This window comes from Cyclopterus lumpus, chromosome 20 (assembly GCF_009769545.1).
Source record: "Cyclopterus lumpus isolate fCycLum1 chromosome 20, fCycLum1.pri, whole genome shotgun sequence".
Lineage (NCBI taxonomy): Eukaryota > Metazoa > Chordata > Actinopteri > Perciformes > Cyclopteridae > Cyclopterus > Cyclopterus lumpus.
The window spans coordinates 16031154-16052835 of record NC_046985.1 but is presented as its reverse complement, the minus strand read 5'-3'; the positions used below and the strand labels follow the sequence as shown (position 1 = coordinate 16052835).

Here is a 21682-nt window from a genome sequence, read left to right as displayed (position 1 = left end):
GTTTGCGGGCGGCACGCGGGGAAGGGAAACAGAACCTCACACACCAGACTGTGTCGAATTATGTTTTATATATATATGTATATATATATATATATATATATATATATATATATATATATATATATATATATTAAGACTCTTTTTGTAAAATGTCCACACTTGTTCAACAGGAAAGACACGGGGACGCTGTGACAGATCAGAGGAGAAACCTTTTTTTATATTTTTGTCCACCTTTTTCATTTTTTTAATCGGGGGGGGGGGATATCTGGCCGAAGATGAACACCATTGTGTTTAACAAACTGAGCAGCCAGGTCCTGTTTGAGGAGAAGGCGAAAGAGGTGGAGATGAGCAGCAGAAATTATCTAGAAGTCATCGACGGGCAACATCCAGACCTCCTCTCCAGCAACCAGACCATCAGAGACAACCAGGCCATCAGACACAGGAGGAGCGGGTATGTGGAGCGTTCCGTTTAACGCACGTGTGGCTTTTATTAACACGTGGCTTAACTGGAGTCCGGGGTTGCCGGTGAGGAACACCTCTGTTTCACGGTTACTTCAATCAGCACAAGTTAGCACTACGAGAGATTTGGATAGCAATGAGGGGTTTTGTTATCAGAGCTCTGGGGTTATCATCTCTCCACCTTGTGCGCAAAATGAAGACGGGAAAAGAAATGTCAAGCTCAGATAGGACTTGTAAGGTGACATTACTATAGAATTGCATGGGTCATGTGCACGAGCCTCCATGAGTTATAATACATAATTATATTTCGGAAGGATACAATAGTTTCTGCAGTTGTGCGAGCATTGCGCATTTATGCAGGCACAACTGGAATTTACGCGCGGATAAAACACCCACGAGGAAGGTCTAAACTTTGACTACTCATGGTTCACAAGGCTGACATGCATATTGGGTTATTCATACTGTTTTTTCATGTGGCTTTATTGCGGTCGGGTCTGATGGATCTTGAAATTATTATTCACCGTTTCTAAATCTGGTCCTCATTTAGGTGTTGATGTTCACAGCTAATCTTTAACATTAATAAGTAGGTCAGTCGTGTTCGGTAGCAAGTCTCCATCTGTTTCCAATACATACATTTTCCCTTCAACTCTCTGTGTGGCCTAGTCAATCACATAATATATTTTATTTTTGTTTTCTCTTGTGACTGGGAGCAGGTGTTAAGAAAACACAGTGCCATTCTATTATTTGTTTATTTGATACCAAAGAGAGAGCGAGAGAGATATCATATAGCTGACCTTCAGAAGCCTCCTCAAGGAGTGACCTTCAACAATAAAGAATATTATGAGTCGGTGGACTCGTGTGACTGTGCGGTGACGCCTCAAGGGAGACATCAGTGCTAATGAAGAACATTAAAAGATTAAAGCGAGGTGTGTGTGTGCGTGTGTTTAAAACCAACATTCAGAACACGGAATAAAATGTCCTTTCGGATATTCGTACCAATCTAGATTACAAGCAAAATATTTGTAGAACATGAACCTCAGGCAGACTTGAGGTTAGACTGAAATATGTTACATCTGCAGTCAGTGGAGCTTTTTGCAGAGATAAAGGGAGAAGTGGAGCACGGCACCATACTGACATCTACAGGTTCATAAAACCTGGAGCTAAGGTGAGACCCAGTCCTTCACAGACCGGGTTGGGGAAACCACCAGGCTGATGCGGACAGACTTGAATAAAAACTTTTGAATATGCCATTAGGAACTCACAGAGTATCTGTGTTCCCAGTAAGGCATTTATAGTGAGTTCAAGATATGTTGTGTTGGTTTTATCTTGTATAATAATCACTGCAGTAGTCCTGCAAGCGCTGTGCGTGGCACTGAACTTCTTATTTTGGACTTTAGAATATCTATATTTCCAATCCCCCCTTTTTCTTGCTGTGGATGTTATTTTTCTTCTTCATATGATCCTCTGGACATGTGTCAGAGCCCTTTTCTGTAAAGGAAAACCACAAGTATAATTTCAGTTTTTTGTCTGTCCCTTGTGTGATGGCTTGGCTGTGACCCAGCTCCATTGTTCTTGATCCGCTTCTCCCAGGTGTGAAGTGGTAATCTGGCAAAAATGTTGCGCCTGAGCAAAGGTTTTTTTGTTTGTTCCATTGCAACGCGCCGGTGGTTTGTGGGACACGCAATGAAAAATAAACAGCGAGTGGCCATGTATCTCTCTCTCTCTCTCTCTCTCTCTTAATCTAGCCTTTCTCAGTTTAATTGCAGTTTTTTGGGTGAGAAAAGTGCACACTCTATTGAGTGTTCACATTACGTGTCATGACTAACCATTCAGACAACATGCCGGTCCACTCAGGACTCCAATTGCAGCTGCACAACATTGTCTGCTTCGCTTTCATAAACAACATAATCCTGTTTCTCTTCCATGGCTTTAACAACAGATTTTTTTACTTCAATTTGTGAAAATGAGGAATTGAAATCTAGATGGTTGACCAACATTTTATCCTGATATAATGAATAACATGATGTTACTGGTAAATGCAGGATGGGTACATTTCAAATAACTAAGAAGGACTAAATCCTGCGTTTGTCGGCAGATTCTATACTATTTTATCTGTAATTTGTAAAAATCAAAAAATGTGCTGGACAGAAAAGAACAAACATTACAGGGTGAGATGAAAAGAAAAATCATTCCAAGTGTCCCATAATTCATACACACATGGGCAATGAAGGTTTAATGTATACATAGAGTAGCTTTACTCCACTGTGGAACCTGGCTGACGTTATTCTACCCGTTCCTCCACAGGGGTCGTCCCAGCGGCAGCAAAGTGCGACACAAGCGCCAGGCCTTGCAGGACATGGCGCGGCCGCTCAAGCAGTGGCTCTACAAACACAGAGACAACCCCTACCCCACCAAGACCGAGAAGATCCTGCTGGCCCTCGGCTCGCAAATGACCCTGGTCCAGGTCAGTCCACTTTCTGGTCTTTGTCCCTTGCTGGTCCGGTGATGAGCAGAGAGAAAAGTATTGCTCAGTTCACTGCAGTATGATCAGTGAGGGGAAAAGGGAAATTTGATTTCTGTGGTTTTTGTGTAAAAAGTGGATTTTGACTTACATTTGCAATTAGGAGGCTGCGAGTAGAACGTGTTTTTACATCTTAAGCTGTTTATGTTTCAGCTCGCGAGCACTGGTGGTCAATGTTATTTCTTCTTACTTTTAAATTGGCAATTCCGTTCGTTCTTTTATTATTTCACTCAAATGTGACAAAATGACTGTAAATGGAACTTGGCGTTGCAGTCGCTCTCAACCTCTTTGTCTTATGAGCCCTTGGATTTTATTTTCCTATGTTGTACATTTTAGGGGCATAAACAGGTAAAGCTATTCATAATTTCACAAAAAAATCTAGAAAAATGTACTCAATTGTATGTAGTCGACATGTATTATTATTATTTGACTCCTTTTGTTTGTATCTTAAATCCTCATATTTATCCTCAGGCCTCCTGTTGGCCCCCGACCTGTAGGTTGGGAACCACTAGTGTAGTTGTAGTTATAGTTATGAATACAGGTTATATATATATGCTATTGCACCCTCCACTGATAATACAAGAGTACAGTGGACAACAGGACTTCAGGCACTTACAAAGCAGACCACGGAGAAGGAAACCCATCGGTTGATATACGTGTGTTTTGCGTCTGGTGCTCCCAGCTGTGTATGTACAGTATCATCTGGCTGACGAGGTCACTGATACGGCCCTCAGAAACGCTGCGGCGGCTTTTTTGGGCCGCCGGCCACGATGCCTAATCTGGTTCTCATTTTGGGAGCCTGATGGAGCTGTTTGTTTTGGTGAGGGCGAGCAGAGTGCAGAGGAATGCTTTGTATTGGACACCGGGATGCTGTGCTTCGAACGCACACACACTCACACAAGCTCACACACACGCTGACATAAGCTGACACCCAAATACCAGCAGCGGTGTCAAAGGTCAGGGGATGAGGGTGATGACAGGCAGGTAAATAATTCCCACCACATTTTCCTGTATGAGGGAGGTTCTTCTTCTTCTCTCTCTATTTGGGAGTTTCTTCTTCTTTTTACGTTGTGTTTATTCTTCCTTTGATTTCCAGTCGATTCACTTTTGATTAGTCGACTTATTGCAAAGATGATTGACAGATAATTGCCTGCCAAAAGTTGTCCTGGTTGATTGATGTCCAAGTTATTTATCCAGTAAAATGTCTTCACATTCTGTTTCTCAAATGTGAGAATATGCTAAGAATATTAGAATATGCAAATGTAAACAACATAAAAAATGGTTACTCTTTAGCTTTCAGGCAAAACAAGCGATTTAAAGACATCGCCTTGAGTTCTGCGAACATGTGCTGGGTGTTTGTCCACCATGTTCGAACATGTTATAGTCTCTTAATGAATTACTATACAAATCAATCAATAAACGATTCAATATGAAAATAATTGTTAGTCGCAGCCCAATGTGGCATTCTTTTCTTTGCCTACGAACTACACACTTCTTCTACTGTTTAGTCCAAAGCAACCACCGCCACCAGTAATGTAGAATGCATCACTTCCTGTGCGTTTTTCCCTGGAAACACCCACCTGGCACAAGGTGTTCGAAGAGACTAAATCTGTCATGTTTGAGCAAAACAGCCCATTTTTCCCCCCCATCCCAACGCTGTAAATTGTCTCTTCAAAGTATGTGCTAATGCTCCGGTGCCATCTCTCCATCACCGTCGAAGTCCCTCGGCGTGCCTGCTCGCCGTCTCCCTCTACGGTACACACAGTCCAGACAGGCCACGGGTGAACGAGCTGGTTTGGCTGCCATACGTGTTTATTGAAAATCTCTCTGGGTGTCATCTGAGCAGGCGTGCCATCCTTTCTCTCTCCTCTCACCCCATTGACAGCAATGCTTCCTCCAGTTCCTCATTAGCCAGGCAGTCCTCCGGCCGAGCCACATGTACTCGATGCCGCCTTGCCCCTGGAGTGCCACAGCGCTGGGCTCGAGACAAAAGGGATGTGGGATGGTCCTAGTTAACGAGAAACACGATACTGGAAGAGGGGATTAGAAAAATAAGTACTCTAGCATAAGGCCCCTGTCCCAGCCCCTCCATAAGCTGCTTGAAGTCTATTGAGCATGAAAAGTTATTCTAGTATAACATCTAATAGTCTCCCTGCCCAGTGAAAGGAAGAGCGCCGACTCAAGTGTCTCTTTTATTGCATCTTGAAGACGAAAACGTATAGTCGGAGGGAGGCTGTGCGAGTCTAGAATAAGCATGGGTGGCGGGTGGGACGTACATGTCGGTAGGAACATTAGTTAATGAAACGTTGCGTTTGCTGGCCGCTCGGCGCTTGCGGGGTGTTGAATGTTTCTACATGGCGTTGACACAGAAAAGATGCATGCTGGGGTGTCTCTCTGGAGTGTCTGGGATGTTTCTCAAAGCTGTTCCAGGGAGCCGCTCTGCAACCCGACTCCGCTTCTGTCTTTTGCCTCAGCCTCTCTTTTGGTTTCCCCTGATGGAGACAGGCATGCGGCAGGCAGGCAGGCAGGCGGAGAGCAAGACGTTTTCTTTGGACGTGGACGTGTGTGGAGTCCAAACAATAACACCTGTTTCTATTTGCTTCTATTTCCCCTCTCTCTCTCTCTTAGGTCTCCAACTGGTTCGCCAATGCCAGGAGGCGACTGAAGAACACGGTGAGGCAGCCCGACCTGAGCTGGGCGCTCAGGATCAAGCTCTACAACAAGTATGTCCAGGGCAACGCGGAGAGGCTGAGCGTCAGCAGCGAGGACAGCTGCTCAGACGGTACGGCCCAACTGCACCTCCAAGTTAAAAGAGGAGAATTCCCAAACTACCAAAGTGGTCCACTGTGTAACAGGGGGCTGGTGGCCATCTGCCGAAAAGCATTTGTTTTGGACATGTAGGAGTCAGGGATGGTGATGAATAAAACATGCTTTTGATCCAGTTTTTTTGGGGCTTGACTCATGCTAAAGACTAAAACAAAAAATGAGGCTAGCTTAGAACCTGCCTCACAGATTTTGAGCAGACTTTTTTAAAATGGTGTTTCCTGTATCTTTTGATTTAACGTACGTGCTTGTTGTTTTACGAGCATGGTGGGGAAACCTCTCCATGTGCTGGATGTAGCTGCTCCGTCCCTCAATCTGATTCAGGATCACTTCAGACTTCGGTTATAAGTCGATCTGGCGTGAACCCGATGCTCTTTGTACGGAGTGACCGGGATAATTTCCTTACGTCGTCCTCCCTGTGCCCCCTGGACGCTCACATCTAGCATTACGGCATGACATGCAGCCAAAGGCTCGGGCCGCCTCCCTCCGCATGCGTCCTCAAGCGGGCCGATGCCACGCGGGAGCCATGTTCTGGATGCGGATAAATATGGAGTGTGTGACCTGTCCGGGAGGCGTCGAGGCCGGTGGGCCGCGACACGCTGTCATTAGGACACCCCGCTGAGCCAACCTCTGTCTCCCGCCTGCAATTGGAAATGAGTAGCTCTCTGTCAGCCGTGTATTTACAGCAGCTGCCTTTTTTTCTACTCACTGACGGCACTGCAAATACAAAAAAACAACAACAAATAAAAACATACATACTCACGCAGTGAGAGAATGAACAGAAAGAAAGAACTCTCTGTTTTCAGCAAATGTCTAATTACATTTTCTTGGCGAGCATGCGGCTGAAAGAGGAATGTGTGCATGGTGTTTGCATTGTGTGCGCCACAGGCCACCGTACCACCGGAGGCTCTGTATATCTGCCTGACTCTTCTCCCTTTCACTTTATGGCTATGAAGCTGTCCGTAGCCTGCTCCCACTTCTGACCCGAGCACTGAACAGCTCTCTCTTATGTATTCAAGCCTCTGCTTTTGTTCCAGAAGGCTATTTATGGGGCCCAGACCCGACCCCACTGACTCGGCATGCATTCCTCATAATCGTCCAGAAATGGTGCAGCTTGTTTTGGAGTTACAGTCACATGTTTTGTCCCCACCGTGTGATCCGGGGCGGACACGCCGTCGTCTAGGTGTTGAAAAGGAAGTTTTCTTCCAAAAAAATGGTGGTGGACGTCGAGGTAAAAGGGACACTATTGCGGGATTATAACGATTGGGTTTATTAGTGCTCGTGTGGTTTCACAGGAGACGCCGAAGCAATCGCTGAGCGTTGCCTCAGACTGGGGAAAGAGGGCGAGTACGCTGCCTCCATGTGTTTCTGATATGTGGGAGCTCTAATTTTCATTTGGCCCAGACTGAATCAAAAGTCCAACCTGCCCAAATTACAAAATTACAGTCTTGGCAGGGACAGTATCTGAAGTGAACTTCTCCCTGATTCCCCCCCTGCCAGAGGATATCTGGTTTTTCATTACGGTGTTTTATTCCTCCCCCACGACCCCCGTTTCTTTCATCAGGTAGGGACCTTTGCTTTAATTCAATCTCTCCGGCTGCCGAGCACCCTGGAAATTATTTATTTCTGCCGGGGAATAGAGGGGCAATGTGGTCTCGATGCAGAGGAAATAGGCTACCATCCGTTATGGTTTGGTAATGCGTCTTAAGTCTCAGCTGGGCTTTCTGCTCTTGAGGCGATGCCAGCAGGAGGGCAGGAGCGCCAGGTTGAAATCCCCCTGCCCTGGTCTTTAGATTCAAGATTAGCAGAAATAACCAGACTGTGAGTCAGTGGGGAGGAACATGCAGAAGGTAGTTGGATTTAAACTGGAGAAGCATTTGCTGAGGAATATGCGTGTGATTGCCATCTGCACATGATGATGATTTGGAGGCTTTTTTGGATGAAAAACTGATGAACCTGTATCTGCTGCGTGTAATCAAAAGCATTAAAAAAGATATATTGAGAGTATATCTAGGGGCTGGTTGTAAACACAACGGGGCTCAATGGGCCTCCATTGGCTTGAATGCATTACATAACGAACACACTGCACATGCCATCATAAGGAGCTTATGTGGAGTTAATCGGTGTGCAACAATCAACATTTAAAAGAACTGTTGTACTGCACACAGGTGCTGAGAAACAAATACGTTGGATGTTTATAGACACTGAGTAAGAAATTGCATCCACTGGTCTACAACATGGTTTTACAAAAAGATACAAATCAAGTGTGTTTTAAAGATGTTACAGGAATAGCTTGTTTATAAAAAGACAGGGAACTATATACAATTATGTACACATTGGTATAAGAACGGCATATGTGCATTTTCCAGGTGAGCAAAAAAGGACTCAGACAAATACCAGGAGATAAGACATTTGCTTCATGTTTTTCTGCATTGCATCTAAATGTTTTTCTAATTTCCCCCCTTTGATGGTATAGACGGGGACAACCCTCAGAGGACACAAAGCGGCCCCGAGGAGCTCAACAAGCCCATGTACCAGAGCGTGATCAAGAAGGAGGGCTCCTCCATGGTGGGCATGGGCATGGGCATGGGCATGGGGATGGCCATGGGCATGGGCATGGGCATGGGAGCGGGTCTGCGCTCGGCCGCCTCGCTGGCCGAGGACTACGTGTCTCCGCCCAAGTACAAGAGCAGCCTGCTGCACCGCTACCTGAACGACTCGCTGCGCCACGTCATGGTGGCCAACGCCGTCATGGACGCCCGCAAGAGGAACCACTCCGGCTCCTTCAGCTCCAACGAGTACGACGACGAGCTGCTCTCGCCGTCCTCCTCTGAGGCGGAGGCGAACTTTGTTTATCGGGCTGGTAAGGAGCCACATTTCCTACATTCTTTCCCTTCAAGAGTCTCCCTCACACGCAATAACAGACACACACACACACACACACACACACACACACACACACACACACACACACACACACACACACACGCACACGACATCCTTCACTTTTGCTCTCTTTGCGTCCTCCGTCCATCTGCACATTTTGTTTTAATTCCTGCAGCTGGTCCTTCATTTCCAACTGTCGGCCTCTCTCTATATTACGCTGTTGTCTTCCAGCTCCCTACATTTTGATATGGTGTTGCCAAATGTGACTCTTATGACTCCTGAAATGGAGATGCAGTGAGGAAAGAGAAGAAACAAACCCCTGTTCTATTAGATTTAAAACACTAACACACGTTTGCATACCTGCAGCAGAGGAGCTCATGCACGATCACTTCAACGCTCTCACACAGGAACACTGGCGCTCACCCACTCCCGCCGAGCAGAGGAGGAACTCCCCCCAGACGGCTCCTCTGACCAGGCTTTATGCGGGCCAGACACAACAAGGCCATGTGGAACACGCTCACTTTCAGACTACTGTTTGGCATGCCTTTGATCCTGCACTGAGGTCCCGCAGAGAGAGCACGGGGCGAGGCGAACGAGCTGTGTGTTTGTGTATCGGCCGGCTGTGCGTGTGTAGGAAGAAAAAAGAAAAAAGGCTTATGTTTCTTTTTTTGCTTTTTTGACGAACCGACCTTTAAAAGAGAGCGCTAACAAAAAGAAAAGCGGAGGCCATGCAAAATAAAAGTGGAATCTCAATCTTGGTCACGTCAGAAAAAGTATTTTCCTGCCATTACTTAGTTTTACAGCGGAATGGAAAACACATTCCAGAGTGAGATAAAGAGTTGAAGCTTGATTGTCCCTTGTTGCCGTTTCTGTTTCTGGGTTTTGACACCTTTGAAATAATCCATTTACGGATTATTACTGTTTTTATTTAGGGCATCTTTGTTGTACTGCAGTTCACTCAACCTCAAAAAATCATCGATAACCAACTAAAGGTAAAAACTAAACACAAATTACACAACTGGGAAAAAATGGAGAAGAAATGTAGTGGATGTGGAATTCTGTAGAAGCAACTCATAGTTCATCATTCATTTAATGTAAACATGTTTTTTCATTTTACAGCAATTTATCTGTAATTGTCAGACACAAGAAGCATCATTAGTATATTGGTGGACTTCCCAGCATGCATCGGCTTTGCAACTCGCCCCAAGTAAGCTGTGAACAATCAAGGTCAGATTTGTCCAAGTTCTTCTTCAGCTGAGGACACTGGCTCTTTGTTCAGGCGCACTTCACAACCAATAGTAATGTTTTCACTTTCTGATGAGCGTGGGCAGCACCGAGAGGAGGAGGAGGAGGCTTGTTTTTGAAGTTGTAGGTGACGGAGGACTGGGCTTTTGTGCGAGAAAGAGCAGATTTTATTGTGTTCTTTTCAAAGCTCCTCTTCTGGACAAATGTGTTTTATATTATCTGAGCGTGTGTGTGAGTGAGTGTGAGTGTGACTGTGTGAGCAGCTGAGCCGGTTACAATCCTCCTGATCAGAACTTGAAACCCTCTGACCTAAACCAACGTCAGGCCTTTTCACATCGGAGCACCTGCTGGGCCTCACAGATGGAGAAAGGAAGAAAGAGATGGATAGACCAAGTGAGACTTGTAACTCCCTCTCTACCAGATTTTAATAAGAGAAATCTCCAAAAAGGGATTAATTCACCTGGCTGGCCTGCTGTTTTTAATAGAGAGTAACTATTTTATCTCTATGGTTAATATCATTTCTTGGCGATGACGTCTCCCTCTTGGATTCCCCGGGCTCTGGCACTTTTACAATAGTGTTACTCTGTTACATCCACATGGAAAGTTCTCCGAGGCGGTGTTGACTCATGGGATCGGAACACCTGCTGGAGCCCGCCGAACCAATCGCCCGCTTGCACAAACGAAACAAAGAAAAGTCGAGAGAATTACATTTTAATTCCACATCTGATCTCGCCGACGCAGACGGAGCAAATGAATGAGGGAGGCAGAGAGGACTCATTTTAAGCTCGGGTTTGCATCATTTCCTCTGTAGGTTTTCTTTTCTTCTTTTTTTTCTTCTCCTGTGGCTACACATTCCAGATATTTTTGTAGTGAACGCATTCCTCTTTTTACAAATAGTTTAAATGTGTTTATAGAAGAGGAAAACGTTTCCCCCGGGAGCAAATTTCACATAAATCTGTACTGTGAAAAAATGTTCCTCTCACTTTTGACGTTGACAAAAAAAATCAGTCAGTAGGGAGGAAAAGAATTTCAGAAGAGCACATACGGTGTCTCCTGGCACATTCTTTTGACGAATCCCGGCCTGTAAAGCGGTTGGGATTGGCCAAAGCGAAAATGGCGTGCCTGGCAACCATCATCCCATTGGCTAAAAGTTCATTAATGGGCTAGTTGGCTGTTGTGGCCCACAGCCTGAGCCCACAGTGTTATCTGTGACTACAGAGGGCAGTCAGACGTGGCAGGAGATAGATTTACCCCAGTGGAAAACTACACACGCACACACACACACACACACACACACACACACACACACACACACACGCACACACACACACACACACACACACACACACACAGACACACACCTCCAGTCCAAAGCCAGTGGGGAATTTCATTGAACACAAGGAGCAGTAGAATTCCATCACACATGCCAGGGGTTTCATGCCAAATTACCCTTTAATGGGATATTAAATGGCTGGAATCTGGCTCAGTGTTTTCCTTCTCGCCCCGTTCCAGATTTCGGCCCCACGTCCGATATCATATCGATCATTACGCGGCGAGTAACCCTCCCCAACGTGTCAGCTGGATGGAGCCTGGCGGATCTCGGCCCGCAATTGCACACAAGGTCGACACTGGTACATTTTCTCAGGTTCTCTCCTCTATGAACTGTGGTTACAGCTGAGTCCGGTTCTTCTGCCGATGTGGAAAAGCATCGATAGCTCAAAGCAAGTCGGGGGCCCACCGGCGAGTTTCCAACATTTAGGTCCATCAACCAGCATGCAAGTCCTAGATTCTTGGTGATGCAGGGCGGCAAAGTCCCCTCTATACTACGGCATTGATGTGCCACATTTGGAAACCACTGACCGATCAGCACATAGTTTTCTTCGTGATACGTTCGATGAAAACAGCAGTGTTTGACGGTGGCTGCTGAGATCCAAAAGGGCCTTTTCCGTGAGCGCCAGACGGTTATTGATTCCTTGAGAGTTCAGTGGCACTCGAGGAGCTCTGGATTCGTCCAGGTGAAAAGTCATCTTAATGTGGAGAAAAAGAAAGAAGAATGTCTGGGTTTCTCACTCGAGGTAGAAAGGTAGAAGGGTGTGATGGTTGTTCGAGATAAGAGATTTCTATTGCGACTGTTTTCATATGTTTACCATTAATGTCTCTCTCATCTCCAAAGAGAAAACCAACTGGGATGATTCATCCAGCCGCGCGCGTTGCGGGATGGTGGCTGTTTTTGTCTGATTTAAGACACTCGTGAACAGCTGATTTACTGTCGGCCACAGAGCAAAGACGATCCCCGTGCCGGGCGACAATGGGCTACTCCCCCCGCAGTGACGGATGACGACTCCTCGTCTTAGGAATCCAGAGTTGTGGATAGACTGTCCACATTTAGCTCTTTCCACAGCTTCATAGGAAAGGAGAAAGGGGAAGACAGAGAGAGAGGGGAGGGGTTGGGGGGCGGGGGTTGAGGGATGTTGTTCCAAGACTGCAGCTTTTGCCAAGACTCACTGGGTTCAGGTTGGGCTTGAAGAATCAGTGTGGAAGGGACGAGAGAAGGGAGAGGGAGGCACTTGTTCCATCCAGATCTAGAGTTGAGTTTCTCCAGCAGTGTTGGGAGAAGAAAGACAGCATGGTGGCAGTGACTAAGAGAAACGGAGACTGTGGTCGGAAGAAGTGAGCGTGTGTGTGTGTGTTGTGTGTTGTTGTGCTTCTTCTCACAAAGATAGGGAGAGGACTTGGATTTGTGGGTTGGGTTAGAATAACAATTAATCCATGGCAGGGATGAAGTTCTTGTGCATATTTTTCACATTTTTGTCTGGTCGTGTAAATTGTTTTCGTTAGAACAGTCCGTGTCGGAAACATCTGTCAGCGGAGATGACAGGAATTGTATTGCGCTCCTCGAAGTATTTTTAATTTGACCCTGTTATGCTGCATTGTCCTCACTGCCAACTCCTTTAAATCTAAATTACAATGGCTTATTCTCGAAAAAGTCAGTGGTTGTATACTATGTTGCAGATTTTTTAAGATAAATATTGAACTTGAAATAAACCGTGAGTGAAAAATGAGAAGCAAGTGGTGACATGTACAAGTTGCTTCCTCAGTTGCCTTGAATATTGCATCAGATAACTCTTGCAGATGAGAGCCATCCCAGCAGATTTGTACTGCTCATTTCCTCTGTTTTAATATATAATATGAAAATGCGGCGCTTGCAAATGTTGTAAATGTACATGTCCTGCTAAGAAAAATGGCAATGAACTTATCTTGTAGCAAACTCGGCCTGTCCGCACCTCCTACTTTTGGGAAGGGTTGCTGTAGACGGTGAGGTCTGTGTCGATTATCCAGAGTAACAGGGACATTCTGTTTTCAAATCTTTCATTATAACATTTCAATGCTGTGAGCATTACAGTTGGAGGGGGGGGGGGGGCTTGTCAGAGCTAGTATTTAAACTATATGTATGGCTTTATATTGCTCAGCGGTATGTGTGTATGTGTGAGTATGTGTTGTTTGGGTGAACTCTGCATATTGCAGATAAACGTGGGTTATGAAAGGGTAAACAGGAAGTGTACAAAAAGATAAAAGTGTAGCATAAGTGTGCATGCGTGTGTTGGTGTGCGTGTACTCTAGGCTCCGTTCCCTCGGTACAGAGCGCTAGCAGGACCTCTTAAATCTAATTTGCAATTACAAAAAAAGGGAATTCACCCGCATACATGTGCAAACCGGCGCTGGTGCATGCGGATGTGTCCAAAATAGGAGCCTCGTGTCACGTAATGTACTCAATGCACTGATGTGCACGAGAGGCTGGAAGTGTCCTGCGGGGTGTGGCCGGTCCCACAATCGGAACGACTGGGAGTTGGCAGAGGTAAGGTATAATCCTGGCATAGAACTGTGGTGCAGCGTCATGCGGATGGAAAGGTGGATAAAGACACTGAGAGAGTAGAGAGAAAAGAGGTTGGTGAAGATGGGCTATTGGCTTCCGACCACTAAACAGAGGCTGGGACAACGGAGGGCACATCACCAGACTCAGACAGTGTTCACTGGCCGTCCTCCCTGCGGAGAAGTGTTAACAGACAAACATCAGAGCAGACACTATTTATACGCAACTCCCCAACATAGAACTGGAAAAGAATAACGAGCCCTCTGGACCTGATCGCTTTTAAATCATCAGCATGCCGAGGCTTTGAGGGACACACACACACACACACACACACACACACACACACACACACACACACACACACACACTCACACACACTCACATCGGGTCATCGCATTCAGAAAACACAGCTGCCTGCCCAGTCAGGGAAACCAAGCCACTCTGCCTGTATAAAACACAAAAAGTTTCCACTTTAAAAAGCCCAGCCGTGTCTAGAACAATAGGCTGCCATTGTTTTCCCACGGGACAGAGGAGAGCAGAGGGAGGTTTAATGAGAGAGCAGAGGTGTGACATAGTGAGGACATGGGACACACACACGCACACACACACACACACGCACACACGCACGCACGCACACACAGAAACCCCCCATGAGTGTGAGAGAGCAATTCAATCCCACCACTGTGAAACATTGCGACATAATGATGCAGAGTGCAGAGCAAACATATCATTTGGCTTCCAGCTCCCGAAAAAAAAAAAAAGAGGGATATTTTTGAACACATGAAAACACTTAAAAATCGGAATAATGTTTACTCGTGGTTTCTCCTTTTTTCTCCCCCTCCTAATGTGTGTCTTTTTGTTCACCGCGAACAACAAACGTCCTTCCCAGAGGATGTTACTGGGGACACCCGTGATTTAGCGGCCTCTGACATGAGGGGAGGAGCCAGCCCACGGATTGTCTCTTTAGTACCTGCTGTGGCGAAAGCATGTCGACGGGCAGGCTCACCTGTTCGTCTTCAGCCCCCCGTTTGCATGTGACCGGTGTGAGCCCCTCTGATCCTCAGATGCCATCGCTGTCTCCTTCTCCATCTCTTGTGATGAGCCTTTTTCATGCGAGCATCTTTTATTTGTCTACGACACCCTGGCAGTCTGTGAACACACACACACACACACACACACACACACAAACACACACACACACACACACAAACACACACACACACACACACAGCCTCACTCGCCATGACAACGTATTTAACTCTTCGTCGAGAAGCTCTTCTCATTTTGGCTGATTTAACGGGGGCCCTGATTACACTCTGTTTACTGGCACTCGTAAACACAACGACATCCTGGCAGCGCCTAAACATCTGAAACACTGTCATTATTTCTCCATCGAGCAAGAAGACACAAAGTGTAATCCTCACTGCTGGATCTTGGTTATCTGCCCCCGACCGCAAACACACACACACACACACACACACACTGCTGGGTATATGGGGGAAAAAAGCCACAAATGCAGCGGATGGTAGAGTCCTTTTTTGGGCAGCGGCTCAGTATCTGTCTGGCACATGTATGTTCTGTTTAATGGTGTAAGAGCTAGTTATTCAATATTTTTTAAGTGATGCAAGTGTTGTCGGGGCAAAAGGAGAAGGCATTAAATTCCCACCACGTATGATGTCTTTGGCGCATGGAGTGAAATTGACAGTTTGGTTCTTTGGCGCCTCAGACTCACCACCCATACACAGAGAGAGAGAGAGAGAGAGAGAGAGAGAGAGAGAGAGAGAGAGAGAGAGAGAGAGAGAGAGGTAATATAAAAGTTGGGGTTGGCAGAGCATGAGACGGTGCCAAGGTATCTCTAACTTCATTGGCGCACTCTCCTCGACATTACAAAAAGCACAGATCATTAAAGAAATATATAAAAAAATGATAAAGCTCTTGAAGCCCCTAAAGCAGTAAGTGATCGTTCCGTGTCGCACCTCACGCTCAAGACAAATCAAAGATACCAACCATCGGGTAATGGTCGTCCCGAAGCGTTCCTCATTTCCTTTCTTGGCTGGAATCACAAAACCGGTCACGTGAGTGTGACTTTTTCCATGCAATGAGCCTCCAAAAAAAGAAAAGAGTCCTGACTCATCCTAAGACTTTGATTGGCCGCCCTGGGAACTCAAAGCAGCCGCGTGACGCCCCGGTGTGTCTGCTCTCTGCTGACCTGCTCTGTGGTTGTACAGGTCAGCGGCGAGCAGATTGTCGAGTCTGCAACACCACTCTGGTTCTCATCAGGTGCTTCAGAGGAAAAGGGCTTAACTCATTTCCGTACTTTGACAATTGGGTTTGGATGTGTGTGTGTGTGTGTGTGTGTGTGTGTGTGTGTTGCCACCTCCTCTCTTTCTCCAGCGGTGGAATCTTTCTCTCATTGTGGTCAGGGTAAAATCCATTTCACCTCCTGCCCAGCAAAGTCCAACATTTTATTCCACTTACTAATCTAGTCTACTTTTATAGAAGGGTTTATAAGCTAAATCTAATTGCTGCAGTAATTGCTGTTACATATTTTGCTGTTACTACATAGATCAGTTATTTAAGTTTTTTTCTTCTTGACTCTCTTGCCTGTTGCTCCTCCTCCCGCAGGACTTTGAGCTGCTCTTCATGTATGAAGTAATTTAAAAACTGCAGCTGTGGTGGATTTCATCAATGACATTGTAGTATATTGTAGTACTGACCATTTTTTTCTTCTGATGACTCATTAGAAAGTGTGGAACTCCTTATGCTTCTTGAATGACTATATTTAACGTGCTTATATTATGAATGGATTACAACTGATCTATAAGGCACAACAGAAGGAGTTATAAACGATTACAAACCCTTTACAATAGGTACTTTATGAGAAAAGGTTTCCAACTTTTCTCTTTGCACATTCTTCTTTAGACATTTAGAAAATAATCCTTTCTTTTTCGGGGGGGATAAATGTGCTTATTTGCTTTCTCTCTGACAGAAAGGTGAAAAGAAGGATGCCAGTCTCAGATCACATCGGTATATCAGTCTCCTCATTTAGCCCTCAGGAAGAAAGCAAACAAACACGTCCTTTTTGTGGTCATGGGAACACTATAAAACCACTGAAGACTTATTTTTGGCAACATGAAATTTTTGGTGACCTGAGACTGGACGCTTATTCTCAGTCACTCTGGAGTCGACCACCAACTAGAGACGTAAATGTCACATAAAATGTGTGTGTGTTTGTGTTTATTTTTCTGCCTAATCCAGCCCAGCCCTTGGTTTGTGCAGCAGGGCCTGCCTTGTTTATTGTTGTGTGTTGCTAACAACAGCACCAGATGGTAATGATGACAGTCGACCACTCTCCTCGGTGTAACCTCATCAACAGGTGTAACCTCATTCTCTGTCTAATGTGACAGAACCCCGCTCAGCTTCTCTTATTTTCACCCAAGCTGTGTTCTTGACTATTAAGTTTAAAAATATTTTTTTTTACATTTTCTTGTTTTTTTGTTGTTATTTGTTTTTTTGGTCCTCTTATTGCTCTCCCTCCATTACCCCGCTTTGATGTTAAGTGAGCTAGTATTTTTGGACTTCCAGCGAGGCGCCAGGAACCCTCAAACGTCTTAGCTTTCCCCCGTGGCGGCCCGTGAAACCCCCCCACTGTCAATGGAGCCCAAAGGCAACAGCGAAGTGGGCCGCGAGATCAGGAGCAAAGCAGTAAAGCAAAAAAACAAGGAAAAAAGAAAGATAAAATAATAAAAGGTCCTTCGTGAGTTACTGCCGATTTACTGAGTCTTTGGCACGACTCTTGTTTTTAAAAATCTGAGTTTTGAATGTTTTAGGCACAGGGCTTCGGAAATAAGAGTTTTTGTGTGCAGTGGTGCATCTCCGGATCCTGGGGTCCTGGGTTCCCAAGGCCTGGTCCAATGGGGGCTAGGAGGGAGGGGGGTTCAGGGTGGCCTCATAAATCACCAGTTCATCATTTGGACATGCCTCCCACAATCTGGAAATACTTAGAACTGTGGACGGAAAGCCGGCAGTCCACAATGACTTGCAACATAGCAAAAGGACACTTCCTCGATGCCGCTGCCATCGACCCGCTCACTGCTGTCACCGACCGATCCATACACCGAGCATCGCAGCAGTAAACACCAAGCTAATATATATTTGGGGGAGGACAAACAACACATGAAAACAGGGCAATTGGCCTGTAATTATACAGAGCTCTGATCAGTGCATATTTCTACTCCGCACCAATCGGCTCCAGAGCCCTGGCGGCCTTCGAGAGACTAGAATGCAGAGAGGGGGCCTTTCACAGTCTGCAAATGTTCACGGTTGGTTCAAAGCTTGACAAATGGCTAACAAGTAAGAAAGCACAGGCGATAAAGTAGAGATGGATAGCATCAAGGGCTTTGAAAAACAGCAATGAAAATGTGGAAGCAGCGCTTATTCCTGACATAGCCAAGAGTCAGCCCTTATTAAAACATTGAAACATGGCATTTGTTTTGGCCGGACCGCATGAGCATGGTCCGTCTCCGAGTACCTGCATCAGGGGGTATCACGGCGGATCGCTTCGGCGAAGGGGGAGCGAGTGGAGGACAGAGCACGAGGGACCCGAGGAATATGAATAAAGGAAGAGGGACTCGCTGATAAAGCAAGATAACGGCCGAGGCAAAGAAAGGTCAGCGAGGAGTCGTGGCCAGACGACAATTTGAGAGTTTTGTTGGAACGCCTTTGACACACTGAAAACCTAAGAAATCTCATTGCGTCGTTTGTACTTTCTGGGTTATCATGTCCTCATCTCGCTCTCACATGTGCACACACTCACATTCCTCTCCCCTACTGTTTTAGGATCATCAACAGCAGAAAATTGCTGAGAGCGAAGCCTGTCTCTCTCTGTGGAATACACCTATTACCGAGCAAACTGGAAAACTACAGGAAATTTCATAATCAGGCCCATATTAGCCGCCGGTCACGCTACACAGGGAACGTTTCTGGAAAACAAGGGAGGAACAGAGCGAGGTGTCGGGAGTAATTAGGCGTTTATGGCCGCTCGAACACTGGGATCCAGGTCTTTGGAAAGTCCATGAAGGGCTTTGGCGAAGTCAGAGGTGACAAAGCAGAGCGTATACCATCTCATGTGTGTCTGGGAGTTTTGGCTAAACCCCAAATACTGTATTTTTTTTCTTCTTTCTTCCAGTCTGACAATCATGGGGAATAACCTTCCAGTGGAAATGAAGGGGTGCAGATTTTCATTAGCTGGAGGGAACGTTTCGGGGAACTGTTGTGCTGTGGTGACGGTGGTGCTGGTTAAAACGGAAGCTCAAGTTTAGATGCTCGCTGTACTCGGCTATGGGGGGTGGAGGGTGTGAGGGAACTGGTTGCATCCGACGTCTTGGAGGGTGAAGGAGGTACGAGTGTAGACGACCTCTTTGGGACCTTTGGACTGAGTGGAAACAAAGACGATTTGCCCTGTTTTGAATGCTCTCAAGGCGACCAGTCAGCTGTACCTGGTCACGATTGGACTTCTCGCAAGCTCACAGGGCCTTAGCTGTTTGTTTGGTTTGCTTAAAGAGAGCGCCTGGAGGCTGCACGGCGAGGAAATCCAGATGCTCTTTTAATGCCTCATGAAAACCAAGCCCTTGTCAATTCACTGCCGGGCAAAACGTACCTCAAGCTGGACCCCGATGACATAAGACAGGTTTCGGTGCAAACACGCGCGCAACATTAAGTCGGCCGTTCTCCCCGCCGCATAAACACACTGGTTGCCCTGAAGAGAAGTTTGGTTTCATTGCTTAATGACTCCGCTATTCCCCACTAATGTTTCACATGTGAGATAGAGATTGCTGCTATTTGAAGAGAGACGAAAAAAAGAAAGAAAAAAGAAAGAGAGCAGACATCCATCTTCCGCTCACTGACTCACTTGCTGCCTTTTCATCCCCACTCAAATCTCTTACGCTCAGTCATTTTCAATCTGATTTCCTCAGACAACTCAATTACGTTGGCCGGGGCCCATTTGTTTTCGGACAAAATATTAGAGAATGGAGTTTATGAGTCATGAGAAACATCTTTCAATTCGATCCTATTAGTCACCTTGGTTCTTGACGGCTTCTCGCAAAACGTCCTTTTTGTGCAGCATCTGAGTGAAGAGAGAAAACAGAGCAACACATGTTTGCACTGGACAGGGTGTACACTGACAGTACAGACCTCACACACACACACACACACACACACACACACACACACACACCTCCTAAATCTGTATGTTCAGCTAGAGTTCAATAAATCATTGACCCCAGAGAACTCTGCAAAAACAACCTTTTTTTCCTCTTCTTCTTGTACTTTCAGAAACCACAGACCATGGATCAAGTAAATGTGACAAGTAAGTGGACTTTCTGTTACCTTGCAGCCCAGATCAAATCCTCAATTTTCCCTCATTACAAGCTGACCTTGACCTCTTACTCTCTGTTTCGTTCTCTCCTCCGACCATCAGTGGCAGCGGTGGCGTCGGCGCTGCGCAAAAAGAGCGAGCGAAGGGCAAAGACGAGACGTATTGGAGGGAGATCAACGCCGCCATGGCCTTGACCAACTTGGCGCAGGGGAAGGACAGCGCCTCCGGCACCACCAGCTGCATCATCCAGAAGTCCTCCCATATAGCAGAGATCAAGACTGTTAAAGTGCCGCTGATGCAGAAGTATTAGCCCCGACGTCATCCTCCCATCTCTCTATGCAAACCAGCAAACATTCCTGCTTCAGACAGCTCGACGGGGTCCTCATAGACTCCCACAGAAGTGAAAAGAGAACTGTTGTGTAGGGAAAAAGGGGGGGGCGGATCAGAAAGAGAAACCATTCTTTTTGGTTGTTATTGGTGTCTAAAAAAGTGCAAAGGAGGCCTTGACCATCATTTTTTTTGACACATTATTTTTCTGCAGTATTTCCAACAATAAGACACTTTTTAATGTTAACTTATTTTTGATGAGTCTGATTTTTTTTTTTTTTCATGTACGCTTCATTTACGTTTATGCTACGAAAATGTGTTTTTTTGCCAAAAGTGCCTTTGTTGTTTAGAAGAATAACTCGCCCACTGCGGTCAATGCAAAGTACAGATCCCGATGTGCCTCTTTTGGAATATCTTATTAAGTTTAGCGCCACAGTCGTGATTCAGGACTCGTTTTTCTGAATGGAAACTCCCCATACACAGCAGCATAGTGCCTTAAGGCCTGTTTGAGCTCACCATCTGAGGCACTGAACTCAAATAGACACACACACACACACACAGCAGTAAATCCCTGAAGGAATTGTGCTTATTTTGACTGGAGTCTTCATTTTGACTGTACCGAACACTGTTTTGTCTCCGTCGGCCTCTCATTGCTGGAAAGGCCAACAATAACTCTCGGATACGTAGATACGTTGCCCCAACGCGAGCAGCAGCAGATCGATAAGCCGACCCGACGCGCTCCACCTTGTCCACATGTCGGCCTTGGAGTTCGCCACCCGGCGAAGGATTCGGTCCTTATCGGGGCTTTTTTTTTTCTCTTCGTTTGAACCATGCCCGAGCACTCAGCTGGGCCCTGAATGACGTCCCGCTCACCCACGCAGTGTCAGCAGATGTACGTAGAACTACGGGCACGCTTTAAGGTTCAGTATCAGTTCTGACAGACCATGACCTAAAAGGGATGTTTTTGCTTTGCATTATCAGTGTTTTATATGGACAGTGTTGCCTTTTCACGTGTTTGTTGCTCAGAACAAGATTGTCCGGAGTGAATGAAAAGGAAAAGGAAAAGGAAAAAGAAAAAGAAAGAAGAAAAAAAAGAAAAAAAACAGCCACCACCAGCCTTTTGATCCTCAGCCCTCTCAGCTGTTTAGCATTACATCCAAATTGCTGTTTA

General features: G+C 45.9%; 1 protein-coding gene across 1 annotated transcript; it reads left to right on the top strand.

Annotated features, from left to right (window-relative positions):
• The first annotated feature begins 275 nt into the window (after window positions 1-275).
• mkxa (mohawk homeobox a) lies at window positions 276-20502 on the top strand. Its single transcript, XM_034560414.1, has 7 exons — window positions 276-451; window positions 2764-2923; window positions 5609-5762; window positions 8280-8666; window positions 12434-12442; window positions 18453-18488; window positions 20319-20502. Exons 1-7 carry the CDS (start codon window positions 276-278, stop codon window positions 20492-20494), a joined length of 1098 nt encoding a protein of 365 aa, XP_034416305.1. The 3' UTR covers window positions 20495-20502.
• The last annotated feature ends 1180 nt before the right edge of the window (window positions 20503-21682 follow it).

Coding starts and splice junctions, on each gene's coding strand:
- mkxa (XM_034560414.1), top strand. CDS start 276: ATGAACACCATTGTGTTTAACAAACTGAGCAGCCAGGTCCTGTTTGAG. Junction 2,924..5,608: donor CGCAAATGACCCTGGTCCAG/GTCAGTCCACTT, acceptor TCTCTCTCTTAG/GTCTCCAACTGGTTCGCCAA. Junction 5,763..8,279: donor CGAGGACAGCTGCTCAGACG/GTACGGCCCAAC, acceptor TTGATGGTATAG/ACGGGGACAACCCTCAGAGG.